This window comes from Dendrobium catenatum, unplaced genomic scaffold (assembly GCF_001605985.2).
Source record: "Dendrobium catenatum unplaced genomic scaffold, ASM160598v2 fragScaff_scaffold_1282, whole genome shotgun sequence".
Classification (NCBI taxonomy): Eukaryota; Viridiplantae; Streptophyta; class Magnoliopsida; order Asparagales; family Orchidaceae; genus Dendrobium; species Dendrobium catenatum.
In genome coordinates this window covers 709,614-727,119 of record NW_021319744.1, presented here as the reverse complement: position 1 = coordinate 727,119, position 17,506 = coordinate 709,614, and the positions used below count along the sequence as shown (strand labels likewise).

Genomic DNA, 17,506 nt, shown 5'->3' with positions numbered 1-17,506 from the left:
ATAAATCATGACAGTTCTTACATGATAATCAACGAAGATGATGGGACTATGGGAGCAAGAATTTTCTCTGTTATGCCCGTTGAGAGTTTGGATGTTCTTGAAATTAATTTTGAAAGTTTTTTATTCAAATTAACCTTGACATTTGTGCCTGATCAAAATAATTTTTTGATGATATATCAGTAGTTATTTTGGGTTTGTTTTTGATGATTTATAGTTTGAGTCTTCTTTCTTTTTTGAATTTAGATTTAGATTTTGTTGTGTGTATTGAGTGGCTTCTTTGATAAGTAAATATCAATGATTACTTTGTTATAGTTGCTTATCATTTGCTAAAAAAGAGAGTATTTTCATTTGGGGTAGTAAAAGGCTCAATGTAAGCGTTTTGATGGAGAAGTATAGAGAGAATAAGGAGGTTCTACATATTATATTTATTGATTTAGAGAAAGAATATGATACAATTTCAAGAAAAATAGTATTGAGAGTTCTAAAAAAGAAAGGGGTTAATAATAGTTATATTCAAGTCATTAAAGATATGTATGCATGAGTTGTTACTTGTGTTCAGACATAAGATGATTTAACCAAGTATTTTCCTATTTCAGTTAGATTACATCAATGATCAGCCTTAAGCCCGTATCTTTTTTCTTTAGGATATTCTCAATAGACGTATGCAAGATGTTGTACCCTCATGTATGCTTTCTATTGATGATATTTTTTCTTGTTGATAAAACTAAAGATGAAGTTGAAGGTAAATTTGAATTATGGAGGTTAATTTTATAGTCCAAAGCTTTCGCTTGAGTAGATCTAAAATTGAATATATGGAGTATAATTTTAGTAATAATAGTTAAAGTAGTAAATTTGTGAATTTGAGTGATCAAGCCATTAATAAAACTATAAGAGTACACGATCTAGATATATTGAGTCCACTATTTAGAGTGATGGTGAAATAGATGAGGATATTATTAGTAGAATTCAAGTTGGATAGTTGAAGTGAAGGATTGCATCGGGCTTGCTGTGTGATAGAAAATTTCCCTCAAATTTAAGTAAAAATTCTATAAGATGGTGGTTATATTGCAAATCTTTTTTAGTTTAAATTTAAAAAATGATATAATTTAAATAATGCTTATAAAAAAGAATTAACCATAAATTTATCTAACTAATATAATAAAAGATTAAATTAAATTAATTTAAATTTTTATGAAAAAGGAGTTCGGGTTCTCCCAGAATTAATTTTTGAAGTTTCCAACTAGCTTTTGCCTCGAGATTCGTGCCCGATCAAGCTAATTTTGCATGACGTATCATATATATATGTAATTATAAGATGTAAGCCGAATTAAAAAATGATTTTTAAAAAAATAATAAAGGTAGAAATCGTAATTTTCTTTGAAACCGGAATTCTGTTTCATTTTCCAATTTTATTTATTATTAAAATTTGGGCCGTGCTCAGCATTTATAAAAGTATGCTGGATTAAATTAATAAATTCAGAAATATAAAGTATTTAATTAATGTGGAATAATTTGTTATTTAAGAAAGGAAGGGCACATTTCAAAGCCGCACTCCATTATCTCCGTTTCCGCCATTTTCTTATAGCTAGGGCTTTAGGGTTTTGGGAGGAAGTCAGTGTGCCATGGCTTCTTCTGACGGCAGTCCATCTGCAACGGCTGAAATAGCTGCGGAGGGGACCTCGGCGGATAAGTCTCCGGCCCCAGAGGTCGATGAGGTTCTACTTTCCGCTTCGGAAGAGGGAAAGGGCTTAGATGTCGAGAGTAACGTTGGTTCGGCTAACGGTGTAGACGCTAGCTCTTCCGAACACGAGGAAGGAGACGAGGAGGATACGCTAGAGCGTGCTACTGAGCTGTTTGAGAAGGGATCGAAGGCCATTGAAGATGGAGATTTGGCGGAGGCCGTCGATTGCCTTAGCCGCGCCTTAGAAATCAGGTAGGGGTGACTTCCATGATTTGGCCTCTTTGGGATTGCTATCAATCATTCAAAATTGCGAACCTGTCTCCTCGCCCCCAGCACTGCGAGAGGTGCTTGCGCTCGTACAAAACCATTTCAGTGGTGGATGAAGTAGTCATTTACGTTTTGCTTTCCATTTTTACTTTTATTCATACTATCTTGATCTAGCATGCATGTGGATGGAATTCCAGTGCAATTTTGGTCTATCTGAGAACTGATTTGGCAATATTTAGGAAAATAAATTACTGTTTCTTTTGTTTTGTTTAAAACGAAATATTGAGTGGGGCGATTTTCCCTTAGAACACCTTTTTCTAGATATTGAGCCTGAAAGTATTATCTTTGTTCGTAAGTTTGTGGGGGCACATTTATTTTGCGTTTAGTTTTGTTGATTATTTACGAGGCTTAACTTTGTGCTGTTTATGAATGCTGTATGGGATCTGTTTAAGTTTCTATACTATGCAGGATTTGAACCTTTAGTTTTGTTCTCATTTGTTTGTTTCATTATGATGTGAGATGTCATTGATATTTATTCTTTGTATCTGTATATTGTTGGATCTTTGTGTTAAAGAGTATGTGCTGATTTGGTTGGCGAGATTTATTATTTTGTTTTTTTTTTTTTTTTTTTTTCAGTTCCTATCTTCCCCCCATTTAGCTGCTGTTGAGTTATTGATTCAGATTATCAAGCTTGAACGACATTAATTAGTGTTGAAGATTGTCCACTTTCTTGATTTGCTAAATTTATCATTCTTTTTTTACATTTTCCCCTCACTTATGTCCCCATTATTCAACCCTAATGGCATTACTTAGTCTTACAGTGTCACACCCCGTTTTGACTCCCTTTCAGTCAACCTGGAGTGTAACAGAGAATGAAAATATGGAGAGATTTATCTCCTATTAATGCTCATCTTGAAATACATCTATTAGAATCAAGTGAGTAAGAGCTAGTCTATCTAGACTATCCTAACACATCAAGTTTTTCAAATATTAAGATTCTATTTCATATTTCATAATTGGAAGCATATATAAAATACATCGAATAAAATACCGAGCTTACTAAATTTTTAAATAATATTTTTGTAACTAAAAGTTTGTATGTGCAGCTTCTTCTTTGACCTCTATGTATATCCAAAACGTATGTACACAAAAAGTGCAGCTAGCCTTTCTATCTAGTGCCCCACAGCTTTTTTTCTTTTCCTGTAGTGCAACCACTGCTAGTGAGTTAGAGGTCAATGAAATACACAAGCAATGTATAAGAAATAAGAAACATGTTTGCAATTGATTAAAAATAATATGTGAATTTTTATAATAATCATAAGTTGTACAAGATATCAATGTATATCTAATTTTTCACGTTTCCTATTATGTTTACTGTTCAATACATTAGGCAAGTCATATAGTGACTATAAACTTTTACACATTTACAACTCTCAAATTTAAGGTTGGGTCCGTATTCTCAATTTTTAGAATTGAGGACCACTATTTTATTCAAGTTTGAGTTCAATTTTTCAATTTTTAGAAGTAAAAGATTGTAGGGTGCCTTCTGTACGACTTCTCTAAGGCTTTCCTTGTTAGGTCTTTCGCGTTTACTTGTGCGGGCCTATCCCCATATATGATTTATCTCATTAGATTTTTCATTTATCCTTTTAATGCATTTCACATTTTCATAATAATCATCAAAATTGTTATTGAAATAAATATTTAATGAATCAGTTACAAAATACATAATGAAACTAAAAATAATGCTATTGAAATCACATAAAAATGCAGTCACAATTATATAAAGTTTTACTATTTCCTATACCAAAGTTTAAGTATCTCATATCGTTTTATAGGGTAGTCAGGTAAATTTGATCACCTGAAGTAACCCAACCTATTTTGGCTCTTATATACAACCTAAATAATACATTTTTACCCTGTTTTACATGCATTCAAATAAAATATGTGTTATATAAAATCTTACAAATTTACCTCAATTGCACCTCCTCATATTGAACCCAAAATTCTTCTCGTATCCCCTTCTTCCTCTCTTTTATTTCTCCTTAATTCCTATACTCATTTCTGATTTTGGCTATAGGGTTTCAACAATTTTTAGCAATAACAACATTTATCTCTACTCATTTCTGATTTCCACAAATATTAAATTCAGCACACAAACATTGATTTCAGCAGTTAAATTCAACACCTAAACTGAATTTCAGAATTTAAATTCAGCAAACCTGAATTTCAGCAATTAGCTTTCGCACACCTTTGTTTGTTGACTTTTCCTTTCACCACAAACAACAGCCAGTCACAATAAACAAGAGCCCGTCACAACAACAACAGTCTGCAGCAGTTTTTCCCAACTCTTCTGCACAACCAGCTTTGATTTCCAGAAATTACTAAATTCCAGCAACACTGGTTTCAATACACTCTAATTTCAACATGTTTCTTGCAGATGTCAGCAATAATAGTAGCCCTTTTCTGATTTTCCGCACCTTTGTTCTCTGAAATTTTCCTTCACAGTAGCCCCAACAAGCAGGACCCCCTCCTCAGCTCGCAGCTTGCTTCCAATGTCCATAGGGGGATGGGTGGGGAAAAGAAGAAATGCTAATGCCTCAACATAACAGAACTTATCACACTGTTAATATTATAATAACACTCACAACTCCACTAAACCTTTCAGCCGTTCCCAACCATAGGATTCCATCAGCTTTATGCATGCGGATTTAAGAGGACAGCTACAGTACACAATTAATTACTTTCTAGTTTAATTATAGTAGTTAATAATTAATAACAATAAATATTTAATTAGATGTTAATGAATTATTAATTGAATAAACTATCAAATGAATTTGTATATATACACTTATATATATCAAAATGTTTGAAATTCAAAATAAAATTTAGTAAAAATAATTTTGAAATGAGCATATTTTTCAAAAAAAAAAAAAAGAGTCATGCTTACAATTTTGAAAATTTTGAGTATTATATATAGTTTGGGAAGATATATTCAAAAAGTGTATGCGTTGTTTGTTTGACTAGCTTCAGTTTCTTCACTAAGGATTTTTTGGCACTAAGGTGTAGGGGCTACTCAATGCTTTTCTTCACAGCTTACTGCCTACCACCCTTGCATAGGCATGGTTCCAAAACCACAATTTTTTGTGATTAGTATTGTGTTTCAATTCCTTTTGTGGCAAAAAGGCATTGTGTGTTCATAGTGTTTTAAAACTTTTAATTGTTCTTCATACTTTATAACTCCGTATTGATTAAATGCGATGAATGGATGAGATTTGAAATAAAATTAAGGGATGGATCATGGAAGATTACTGGCATGATAAGGCCAGTTTAAGTGAATTTTACTTCAATGACACTTAAATTATTTTTTCCTTTTCTTTTAATAATTTCTTTCTCCTATCTTGGTGTCAGCTGCCATGAAATATTGAAAATCTAACTTATGATATGAAGGGTATTATTTTATTTTAATAAATGCACCATCCACTTTCTTTTTCTTATTTCCTTATTATTACTTTTTTTTTGAAAGTACCTTATTATTACTTGACATCACCATTTAGGCCAAGCACAAGGGAACATTATATGCTAGATCCACTTAATAATAGTAGCATTAATCTTGAGAAATTATTATTTATCTTGCACTTAGAGTTAATTTGGTTGGCTTAATTGACCAAATAGCTAAGTTATCTTACTTCATAATTTTAGCTATCCTAATTAATTAAAGCTTAATTAAGTTGATTAGGATCTTAGTTTCTTAAATTTGGACTAATTAATTTGCTAAGCACCCTATTGATATGCTAAGCTAATTTTATAATTAATTTGGTTGTTTAGTCTATCTTAAAAAAGGAGCTTATCATGTAATGCGCTTATCGTTTAGAATTGTCTTATTAGTCCTTTGGAGAAACTCTTATTGAATGAAGCATTGCAGTTTGTCCCACGGGTTAAATGGAAGGCTACCATCCCATGCCAGGAATATCAAATATTTTTTCTGCCTCTTAGGAATCTGTCAGATGTTTGGGAATCATCTAGTTCATTGGGTGTTGATGTGTTGAATTGATGGTATCGTGTAGATCATAATCCTCATTGTAGAGATAGAGGATTTGGTAGAATCTTTGTTTGATGGTGCAATATTACCTAATTGTGTCCTCTATATGACGTTTCTAGATGCCATCAAATTTTTAGGAAAATGGTTACCTTGAACATTGGAATGTTGTAATCCCATTTGATAAGATTCTAGAAGAAGCCATAAATTTTTTTGAGTTGGGCCTTTTCCATCTACCACACATGGTCTTTGAGGCAAGGGGCATATGTGTCTTCTTAAGCCATAATCTTCTTCTTGATAAGAGGCGGAAGTGTTCCTGCTTGGCTTCACTACAGTTGATTATCAAGTGTTTGTTTTAGGTGAGTTAGAACGAGGCTCCTTAGTGTTACACAAGTTTTGTCGCTGGGCCATTAAGTGATTAGAACTGTAGTTATGTAATGTTAAGTTCCATGGCCTAGAAAGAGGCTGATTTGCAAATATGTCAGTGGGAATGGAAAATATTTCCACAAATGAAGTTAAATTATTGCATGCTGGCAACTGTTGGAAGTTGGCAAAGATCTGTAGACCATGTTCACAACGATCACATACTTCCTGTGCATATGTAATAGAAAAATGTGTCTCTTGGAAAGACAGTCCGACACCCAAGTATGCAAGCAAGATTGAAAGTTTAGGAAAGGAAGATACTCAATAGTCTTTATTATGAGATTCCATAAAACTAAAATATTTTTAAGAGTTCTCAAAATTACTCATGCTTTTCCTCAAAGCATTGTGTTTATAGAGTTGATAGTCAGGGATCATTTATTACTTTTGTTAAGATGAATAATGGATGGAAGTTTTGCACTTTATCATGAAATTTGTGCTAAATGGAAATCCTTTGTATGATGGACCTTCGGTTGATCAGAGGGTTAAGTTGAGAGACATTTTGTCTCTAAGTTGGCACCAGACAGTTTTACCTCAGGGGTAATGGTTGGGTGGATGGATCCTTTAGGCTTTGAGGCCCATGTTAATGTAAATCATAATTAAGTGGTTGGATGCCTTTTAAGATCGTTTTCAAAGGTGATTGTGCTAAAACATTGAATTTTGGTTGATTTTTCAAGATTGATGCTAGTTTCTTTTGATTTGATTGAAGGGCCTTCACACATGTTGAAGTGATTTGATGGTGATGATATGAAGCATCATTGCATTGTCTTGTTTAATTTGGAAAGAGTTAAATATGCAAAATGTGTTGCGCAGTCCTTGATTAAAACTGCCGGGTCTCCACTTCAAGTCAATTCAATGCTACAAAATAACATGCAGTTTTAATTTGCATATTATCGCAGCATCTTTGAGTGTTACTCCAATATTATCATGGTCCTTTGGGTGTCTATCTCTTGCTATTGCTACTTCTTGAAAGAGACAAATAATTGAAAATTGTGCTCGTAGAAGAATTTGGATACTTGAAGTTGATTGGTAATGCAATGTTTTACTGCATTATAAATGCTTTAGATTTATCTATTATTTAAAATTGTTTGAGTTTATATTATTATTATTATTATTATTTTGAGATGATATTGTATCTTAAAATCCTCTTGTTAATGCCCAGAGTTGCAAATTATGGTGAACTTTCGTCTGAATGTGCTAGCTCTTACTACAAATATGGTTGTGCACTCTTGTGCAAAGCGCAAGAGGAAACCGATCCATTGGGTGATGTCCCTAAGAATACTCAAAGAAACTCCAACAAGGATGAATCTGCTGCTAACATGGAAGAAGGTGGGAGTTCAGTGCCATCTTCTGAGTCAAAAGCTCTAAATTCATCTTCGAACAAGTCTGAAATTGAAGGAGGTATGCAATGTGTCTAGCTTTTGCATTGAAATTGCCTTGAAATTTGTCAACTATGCACTTTTTAATTTGTTATCTGGTAAAATAAATTACAAGTTGCTGAATTTTTTGACCTCACAAGGAAAGCAGTCAGAGGATATAAATGCTCGATGGTAAGGTTGTTAGAGGATATAAATGCGTAATGGTAAGGTTTTGGAACTTAAGAATCCTATAAGTTTAAGAAGTATGTTGTTTAATGAGGTACAATAGAATTTAAACTATAATTAAATGTAATGTGTGAAAGCATTGCTAATTGTACTAAGGAGATTTTAAAAAAGAATAGGAAAATCTAGAAATAAATGTTGTACTAATAAGGAGATTTATTGGTTGACTAAGTATTACAATTTAAATTGAAGAATTATGCTTTTAAGAAATGCTATAGAAAACCTTTGGTAAGAGATTTGCAAATATGTTAGTTAACAAAGACCGTATAATCAAAAGATGTAACATGATGTGATTTCTATTTTATGTTTGCTACTAAGTTATATTTAAATGAGAATTTGACTCTTAATAGGACACAATGTAGAAAAAAGATTCTTGTAGCCGAAAAAGGAGGAAAATAAAAAAAAAGAGAGAAAAAAATGATGAGGAGAATTGGAAAATACAAAGAAAAAATGGTTAAAAAAGAAAAGGAAAAAAAGGGAGAAAAAAAAGAAAGTTTCAAAAAAAAAAAAGAAGATAAAATGAGAGAATTTTTGGGCGTTTGCGCATTTTCACCAACAACCGTCATCATTGTCGCGCGAATATAACATTCTTAACTCAAAAGCCCCCAAAACCCGCATTCAACGATCGCGGCGCTCCGGAAAACTACTCTTACATGCTTTTCTCTAATGTGGTGGAAAGGGAACATAGTGTGGCACATACAGCGAAGCGACCAGGCCTTATACGTGCTTTTTCTAGCACGGAGGGGACGAATATAAGTACCCGTTGATGCCTCAGTGTCTACGAGGAAAACAATTTAACAGATGCCTCGAGCTGTTGAAAGAGGCCCATTATGCATTTAACCTGTTGTATGTGGGCAAATGCGAAAGAAATATAATAAATTTAAGTGCTCACAAGCTATTGCAGGAGATCCACTGAATATAATAGATGCTGCCTACGAGCAAGTGTATAGGAACAGTTGCAAATCTATAAGTTCCGTACGTATAAAGGGAATTGACATGCAACGAAGACAATGTGTTGCTCGGGATAAAGCATTGTTCTCATGCAAATAATGACGACAGATTTGCAACACAAACAATGTATTGTCTACGAAAAAGAATAACATACGTACAATACCCATGAGCTCATATGAGCTACTGTAGAAGGCCCATCAAATTTTCTTAAAATGCCCCTGCACATGCATTATAATATGTATACACATAAACACAAAGAAATGCGTGTGCAATCGTACACCTACATGGGCATTGACGAGCGTATTATGGGTACACACGTGATGTTTAGAGATGATGTGCGGGTCAGCCAATAATCCCAAGTTCGATCCTGATCTTTCTATGTGACAGGGTAGGAGTTGACACGATTCGAACTGTTAAACAGATATATAGTCACGGTATCGAACGAAGTATTCATTTTATAGTTCATGTTAGGCCTTCAAGGCCCATAACAAGAAAAAATCACTACTAAAGGCATAAAGCCTACAACAAACTTGATATTTTATCAGTAAATAGACATAGTCGATAAGGTTCAATAAATAATATTAAAAAATGCCTTTTAAACACCTGCATGGGTCCTAGCGAGCTTATTATGGGTATCCAAGTGACGTCTCGGGGATGTTGCGCTGGTCAGATATGAATCAATATGATATAATCGATAGGGAAGAAAGTCCTATGTTAGCTAATGTAGATTCAAATTTGTCCCTTTAGACAAACATCCATCTCAGGTTACAAGATTCCCTTGGACGATGCAACCCATGGTTGCCGACAAGGATCCTTCTGTCAGGTTTGGCTAACTACCTCCTCTGACTAGGTAGACCAGGGACCAAGATGACCCAGGGCGACGGAACCATAAGATCTTGATTGGGTCTATCATCCATTCCTCCGCCATCCGCTTTAAGTGCAAGATGGTACAATTTTCAATTTTAAATATTAAATTTCCAAATATCAACCCATGCTGCTACTATATGCCAGATAACACATATTCCATATGTATCTGATCGATGACTAGCCTTAATCGAAAGTTCTCTATCGCTATCGGGAAGGGTAATTAACTATAAGGGCTTGTGTCTATAGGAAACCAAAACTATGATCATAATGTCCTCGCAAAATGAGGGCGAAATCTCTGGTAGTGTCTTATCTACACACCCAATCTGCCTTCTTAAAATTTAACCCGGAACTTAATTTGTTAAAACTCCCCCTGAAAGCAAGGGAGGTCGGGGAGTGAATTTTTGGAGCCCACAACATAATGCAAAGATTAAAAAAATCATTTGAAATATCAAATATGAATAGTAGTGATTACTTTCCAATGAAAATGCCAACCTAAATAAGAGATATTTTGAGTTTTCATCAAACATTTGGATTTGAGGCCATCTTGAAGAGATGAAGGTAAATCTTGGCTTGAGGCAAGTTATAAATCCATGCACCTTTTTGAAATTTGCTCCTTTGTTTTGTAATTTTGAAGAGAACATATTGTATAGTGAAAGATAAGTTTTTCTAGGGCTCCAAAAAGTGAACTAATGGGGGAATTCTAAACCCCTCAACAAAATAATTTGAATTTACTTTTTTGTCTACCAAACATTTGAAATTTCGAAGCCCCTGCATTTAGTTTACTCTACACTTCTAATACCTGCAACCCAACAACCCCTTCATAAATCGAAAATCATGAGTGTTTTTAGCACTTTATAAGTATGGTGAAGTTTTGCTTAAGTATTTGTTGTTAATGATGATTCTATCCATGGCGTTATAGACCAGATGGATGAATTTTTCAATCCATTTAGACTAATAAGAAATATTTGGGATATAGAGATCTTCGATGTTAAACCCACCAATTTTTTTTTAATTATATAGAGATTTTTTATGTGGAGATAGAAGAGTCCTGAATAATAGTGATATTTTGATTTCACAAAGCAATTTGTATTCCAAAATGTTATCTTAAAGTGATGATAACTCTTGGTTAAGGGCAAGTTATAAATCGAAGTATCTTTTCCAAAATCAAATTCTTTCTTCATTTTCTAATGTCCAAGAGATCAAATGGAAGAATGAAAGATAAGCTTTTCTCTTATACCTTAGATAAACTAGAACCATGAGTGCTTTTCTGATGCCCCGAGTCATATGGTGAAGTGTTCCTTAAGTATTTGCTGCTAATGATATTTCTATCTATGGATTTAGAGTCCAAATGGATAGATTTCTTGATTCATTTAGAGTGGATAAATATTCAAGATACAAAGATCTTTACACCAAACCAATCAAATGTTTTTGTCCTACAAACATTTTCCTAGTTGACCAAGAAGAGTGCCCATCCTTCGTCATTACCTTCCCACAAGAAGCTTCGTCTGGTTCTATCAATTTTCATTAATGAAAATTCAGAATCAAATAAAGAGGGAAGTTATACAACAACAACAACAACATCAAGCCTTTATCCCACTACGTGGGGTCGGCTACATGAATCCTTTTTCTCCATTGTGTCCTATTAAAAGTCAAATTCTCGTTTAAATCTAATAAAGAAAGGTCATTCCTAATATTTTCTAACCAAGTCTTTTTAGGTCTACCCCTACCTTTCTTAACATAAGTCAAATCTAATACCTCTACTCTCCTAACCGGGTCATCGCAAGGCCGCCGTTTTATGTGACCAAACCATCTAAGGCGACTTTCTCTAATCTTATCTTCTATCTGGAGCTACTCCAACCTTTTCACGCTATATGGCTCATTTCGTATCCTATCTCTAAGGGTAAAGGCCACTTCATTTCCACCTGAGCATCCTCAATTTCTCTGCCTACCACTTAACTTAGTATTATGCTTCTTCTCTTTAAAGGCCAACATTCGGCACCATAAAGCATTGCAGGCCTGCACTACCATCTTATAGAATTTCCCTTAAGTTTGAGGGTACATTCTATCACATAACAAGCCCGATGCAATTCCTCCACTTCAACCGTCCAACTTGAATTCTGCTGATAATATCCCCATCTATTTTCACCACACTCTGAACAATAGATCCAAGATATCTAAAACGTGCCTACTCTTATTATGACTTGATTCGCCCAAAATGTCACAATCCCCTCACGTAGTGTCTATTACTACGAAAATTACACTCCATATATTCCGTTTAGATCTACTCAAAGTGAAAACCTTTAGGACTTAAGTTGACCTCCATATAATCAAAAGTTTACCTTCAAAACTCCCTCTCTAGTCTTATCAACAAGAAGAATACCAATCAGTCAAAAAGCATACACCAGGTACATTCCTCTTGCAAATGTCTAAGTTTGAGAACATTCCATGACAAAGTAAAAAAGATATGGGCTTAAGGCTGATCCTTGATGTAACGCCAACCGTAAAATAGGAAAATACTTGGTCAATTCCACCTTGTTGTGAACCCACAAGTATAAGCTCCTGCATACATATCTTTAATGATTTTGATATAAGCATTATTGACGTCTTTCTTTTCCAAGAACTTCTCCATACACGTCTCTTGGACTTATCATATGCTTTTCTTACAATCAATAAAATATCATATGTAGACTCCTCCTTATTTTCTCTTATATTTCTCCATCAAACCTACTTAATAAATTGTATTGGCTTCCATAGTCGACCTACCCGGCATGAAATCCAAATTATTTGAGAAACATTAGTATCACGCCCGCAACCTATGCTCAAAAACTCGCTCCCATAGTTTAAAGTATGACACTTAACTTAATACCTCTAAATTCGCACATCTGTCATCACCTTTATTTCTAAAAATAGGATATAACACCAACTCATTCTCCACTCATCCTGACATATTCTTTATTCTCTTCAAAATAGTAATTAAAAGTTTAGTAAGCATGAAATTCCTCATCTCCTAAGCATTTCCACACCTCTATTGGAATATCACTCAGGTCCAACAGCTTTTTCCACCCTTCATTTTCTTTAAAGGCTCTTTAACTTCAGATTTACTAATACGCCGATAAAAACATAAATCTTTATTTTCATCTAGGGTGCTAAGGTCACTATAGTCAATCTTATTTTCACAATCTTCATTAAAAAGTTTAGCAAAATATCTCATCCATCTTTGTTGAATATCATCTTCTAAGAAAAGTATTTTTTGATCTTCATCTTTAATACACTTCACTTGAACTAAATCCTTACTACTCCTATCTCTTTGTTTGGCTAACTTATACATATATCTTTCTCCCTCTTTAGTATCTAATTTATTATATAAATCACTAAAAGTTAATGCCTTTGCATCGCATATTGCTTTCTTAGCATCCTTACGAGCCACTTTATATATTTCCCAATTATCAGAATTTTTAAAATTAAACCAATATTTATAACAAAGCTTCTTATTTTTAATTTTTTCTTACACATTAGGATTCCACCACCAACCATTTTTACTATTGGGAGCTTTTCCCTTTGATACTCCAAAGAGGGAAGTTATACAATTGAATATAATATAAAATGAAATTTATCAATGCTATCCTTCCACATTTGGAGAGGAGTTTGCCTATCTAAGAAGAAAGTTTTCTCCAAAATTTTTAATTAATATGATAATAAAGGTCTTTAGAGCCAAGTGAAAGACCAAATATTTAAAAGTAAACCTTTCTAGAGAACTTTTCAAAATGTTGGCAATAGAAAAGACCTTTTATGTTGACATCCGCTAAGAGAGCTCAAAGAAGATTTTGAGATCAGAGACTCACTAAAAAAGAAGAATATTTTTAAGAGCTGAAACTTTGGATTGGGACTGCAAATTAAAAACTATTGCTTTCTCTACACTTTATCCTTAATCCAACTTGGTTATAACTTTGAGCATTTTATGAGGTACATCGCTAATAATAATGAAAAGAAAAGGTGAGAAATGACAGTTTACTTGAATCCTTTGTGTCATTTAAATAGTTCATCATTTGGTTAAAGAAAAAAAAGAGTTCATCATTAAGCAGGACTCGAGAATTTTTATGCACTAAGGACTCGTTGACCCAATATATGAATTTGGGAGGGAAGTATCTTCCTTTTAGAATGGTAAGAATTAAATCTCAATTGTAAAAATGAAAACCTTTTCAAAGTCCATCTTGAAAATGAAGGAATCTTTCTTATTTTAAAAAGAGAGATTGATGATTTCCTACGTGGTAACAATGCAATCAATATTTCCTGTCTTTCAATAAACGCATCTTGAGATTGGTCAACAAAACATCAGAGGTGGGTCTATTTGCCAAAACCATATCTTGCAACGTTGAAATATGCAAGAATCAATTTTTTACTCTTGGGAGCTGATTGTCTACCGAAAGACAGTCTTAATAGATAAAAATGTTACTGATGAGACTTTTGTTATGTTTGCAAGTGCATATATATTTATTCAGGGTAGAAGGGTTTTAACTGTCAATAGCAAAAAATCCTTGTCCTTTTCACTATGGCGGTATTCAGATTTCTCGAGGTGTTTTTGCTGGCATAGATCTTGAATGTTTTAATGCTTTATGCGAATGCTAGGTGTATTCTTCTACAACTATGTTCTAAAAAAAATATTTGGATGGTAATTTCATTGATTAAATATTTTTAGTTTCTGTTGTGTGTGTTGAATCTGAATGCTGTGGTTCATTAGCCTTTTTTGACTTAGGGATATCTACCACGATATTTTGAGTAAATTAATCTTGTTGTCTGTGTTTTCCTACTAAATGTGTTGAGGTACTAATATGTGACATACAAATAAATGGCAACTTGGCTCAAATTTCTTTCACATTCTTTTCAATAGGTTCTGATCTCAAGAATACGGAAGATGAAAATGAGGGAGTTGAAGGGGATGATGAAGAACTGGGAGAAGCTGATGAAGACGATTCTGATCTGGACTTGGCATGGAAAATGCTGGATATCGCAAGAGCAATTTTTGAAAAGAAGCCAGAACATTCGATTGAGAAAGCAAATGTATTTTCTGCATTAGGAGAAGTCTCCATGGAAAGAGGTTAGTCAGTTCATTGCTTGTCTATTCATCTGCACATACTAGACATTCATTTTAGCATCTACCATGTGCAGAGGATATTGAGACTTCATTGAACGACTACAGGAAAGCTCTATCCATTATGGAACATTTGGTTGAACCAGATAATCGAAGGATTGTTGAATTGTATCCTCTTAATGTAAAATCTAAATTATGCAAGTTGAAGTCCTTCCTGGCATAATTTTGAGAAATCAATATGCGTTTGATGTCCTTAACTAGTCCTTAGAAACTTCAGGATATGCTTGGTGTTGGAGCTGGGTTCTAAAGTTGAAGAGGCTATACCCTATTGTGAAAAAGCTATTTCACTCTGCAAGTCAAGACTAGAGCGACTCAAGGAAGCTTCAATAAAATCAAAAGATAGTAAAGATGCCAGTGACAAATCAGTTTCTGAACTGGATGAAATTGGCAAAGTGGTATCTTCTGAGTCATCAAATCTTGACAGTGAAGTCGACCTGCTCAGCAGCATCTCAACTGAGCTGGAGAAAAAGGTTAATTTTAGTTTAGATCGTTCCATAGTTTTTTTCTTCATGCTTTAGCCATAAATTTTGATTGAAATTTAGTCCAAATGTATGAAATTTACTTTGAAATCTCCATCTTTTCTTTTGCCCATGATGCTAGCATAAGATCAGAAGGGTAATTTCACTTATTTTGCTGGAATATCGGTAGAAACTTTCTGCTAATCTGGCTGATCTATTATTTTTATTTTCTGAATCTTTTATCACATAAATGAAGATTGCTCCTAGTCTTATTCTAGTTAGATTGTGCTATTTCAGTAACTTGGCTTTATTATTGCTTTGGAAAAAGCAGGCTTTGTTTCCCCACGAAAGGACGAAGGCTACGTTTGGGACGGCTTTCTTTCTGCTTCTTAAAGCAACTTTTTTTTTTTTTCATTTTTCTTTGAATTGTAAAGCTGTCTCTCTTCTATTTTCGTTGCTAATCATTTGTGCATTTGATAAACTAAAATTCATTTGCATAATTTATACTGTCTTCAAATACTAATTTGACTTGAAACATTTTGGAACTCAGCTTGAGGATCTGCAGCAGTTGATGTCAAACCCAAAATCTAACTTAACCGAGCTTCTGAAAAAAAATGCTTCCACATCTTCTTCTGCGGAGAAGATCGGTCTTAGAGATTTCTCCAGATCTTCATCTGTTAATTCTTCTCAAATGGCTGCAATTGAAGGCGGCGGCTTTGATTCCCCATCAATTTCCACCGCAGCTAATGGCGGTGTGATGCATCTGGGAGTAGTTGGTCGTGGTATTAAGCGCGCTATTGTTACTCCAACCGGCGCGGAACCTTCCCAAAAGAAGTCCACATCAGAGTTGTCCGCAGAGAAAGCTGAGAGCTGTGTTTCTGAGGTCCTCTCTAATCCACAGACTTCCGAGGCTTCTAGCAAGTAAGTAATCGATTTCTTAGAAATCTTTTATGATGTGACACTTTAGAAGCCTTGTATGTTTACTTGTTTGAAATATAGATAAGTCTAGGAAAAAAATGGGGAAGCTTCTGCTATGGCAGTGGCAGTGGCAGTGTTATATGTTGATTGTGATGAACATGTTTCAACTGTTTTTTGTGGTGTTTTATTCACTTTTCTATCGGCCTTTCTTAGTCATATTTATTGCCAGTTGCCAGCTAGTTAATCTCTCTTCCACACAATGCTTTGCTTATTTTTTAAGCCCATCCATATATCAATTTCCAAATTAAAAATGAATGAATTTTCAGTTCTAATTAGGGGTGTAAGTGAGCTGAGCCGGCTAGTGAGCGGGCTCGAGCTCGACTTGATAACGAGCTTGCGAGCCGCAAGCCACGAGCTCGAGCTCAAACTCGAGCTCGTTTATTAAATGCGGCTCATGAGCTCATTTATAGTGGGACGAGCTCGAGTTCAAGCTTGCTTTTCGACTGACGAGCTGAGCTTGATAGTGCTAAAATTCGACTTGACTTAACTTGTTTATACCCCTAGTTCTAATGTAACTGCTCCTAGGGACCCATCATTATGGCTGTAGCTATTTCTAAAGTAAACAGTTCTATTGTAACTGCTCCCCGGGACTCTTCAAGTCCAAATTATTTAGGTGCTATTATTATTGGCTTGATTTGCAAGGTAGATTAGTATTAAAAAATGATCATAACATTCAAATATTAAAAAATCATAGCATGTCTATCTAAAAAATGACTAAATATGAATTTATTTGAATATTGCAGCATTACTATCTCAAGAAAGAAAAAGGTTAAAATAAAATTTCATGTAGACTAATAATCTCTCAAAATGACCCAGCCTTTTTTTGGCTGATTGCAATTATTTTTTTTATTTAAATTATCTATTTTAAATATATTTTAGAATCATTAAAGATAAGAGTTAATACTCCTCATCTTACATTCTATAAAATAGGGGCAATATTGTGACCTATTGCTCATTGTCTATATATAATTTTGTTTGCACATTAAACTAGAATAGTTTTTTATACTCGATGTGATCTGTCATCCCACTTGTTTAAGATGTTGCATATATAATTTTTACATTGAGATTTTATTTGAGACGATTTTCTCACCGTTT

At 34.0% G+C, this 17,506-nt stretch overlaps 1 protein-coding gene across 1 annotated transcript; it reads left to right on the top strand.

The window, feature by feature from the left end:
• The first annotated feature begins 1,538 nt into the window (after positions 1 to 1,538).
• On the top strand, positions 1,539 to 16,567 carry LOC110108329 (protein HGV2). The gene is made up of 6 exons (XM_020838923.2): positions 1,539 to 1,933; positions 7,570 to 7,808; positions 14,715 to 14,921; positions 14,993 to 15,083; positions 15,184 to 15,445; positions 15,984 to 16,567. The coding sequence occupies exons 1-6, from the start codon at positions 1,623 to 1,625 to the stop codon at positions 16,356 to 16,358; spliced, it is 1,485 nt and encodes a 494-aa protein (XP_020694582.1). The 5' UTR covers positions 1,539 to 1,622; the 3' UTR covers positions 16,359 to 16,567.
• Positions 16,568 to 17,506: the final 939 nt, after the last annotated feature.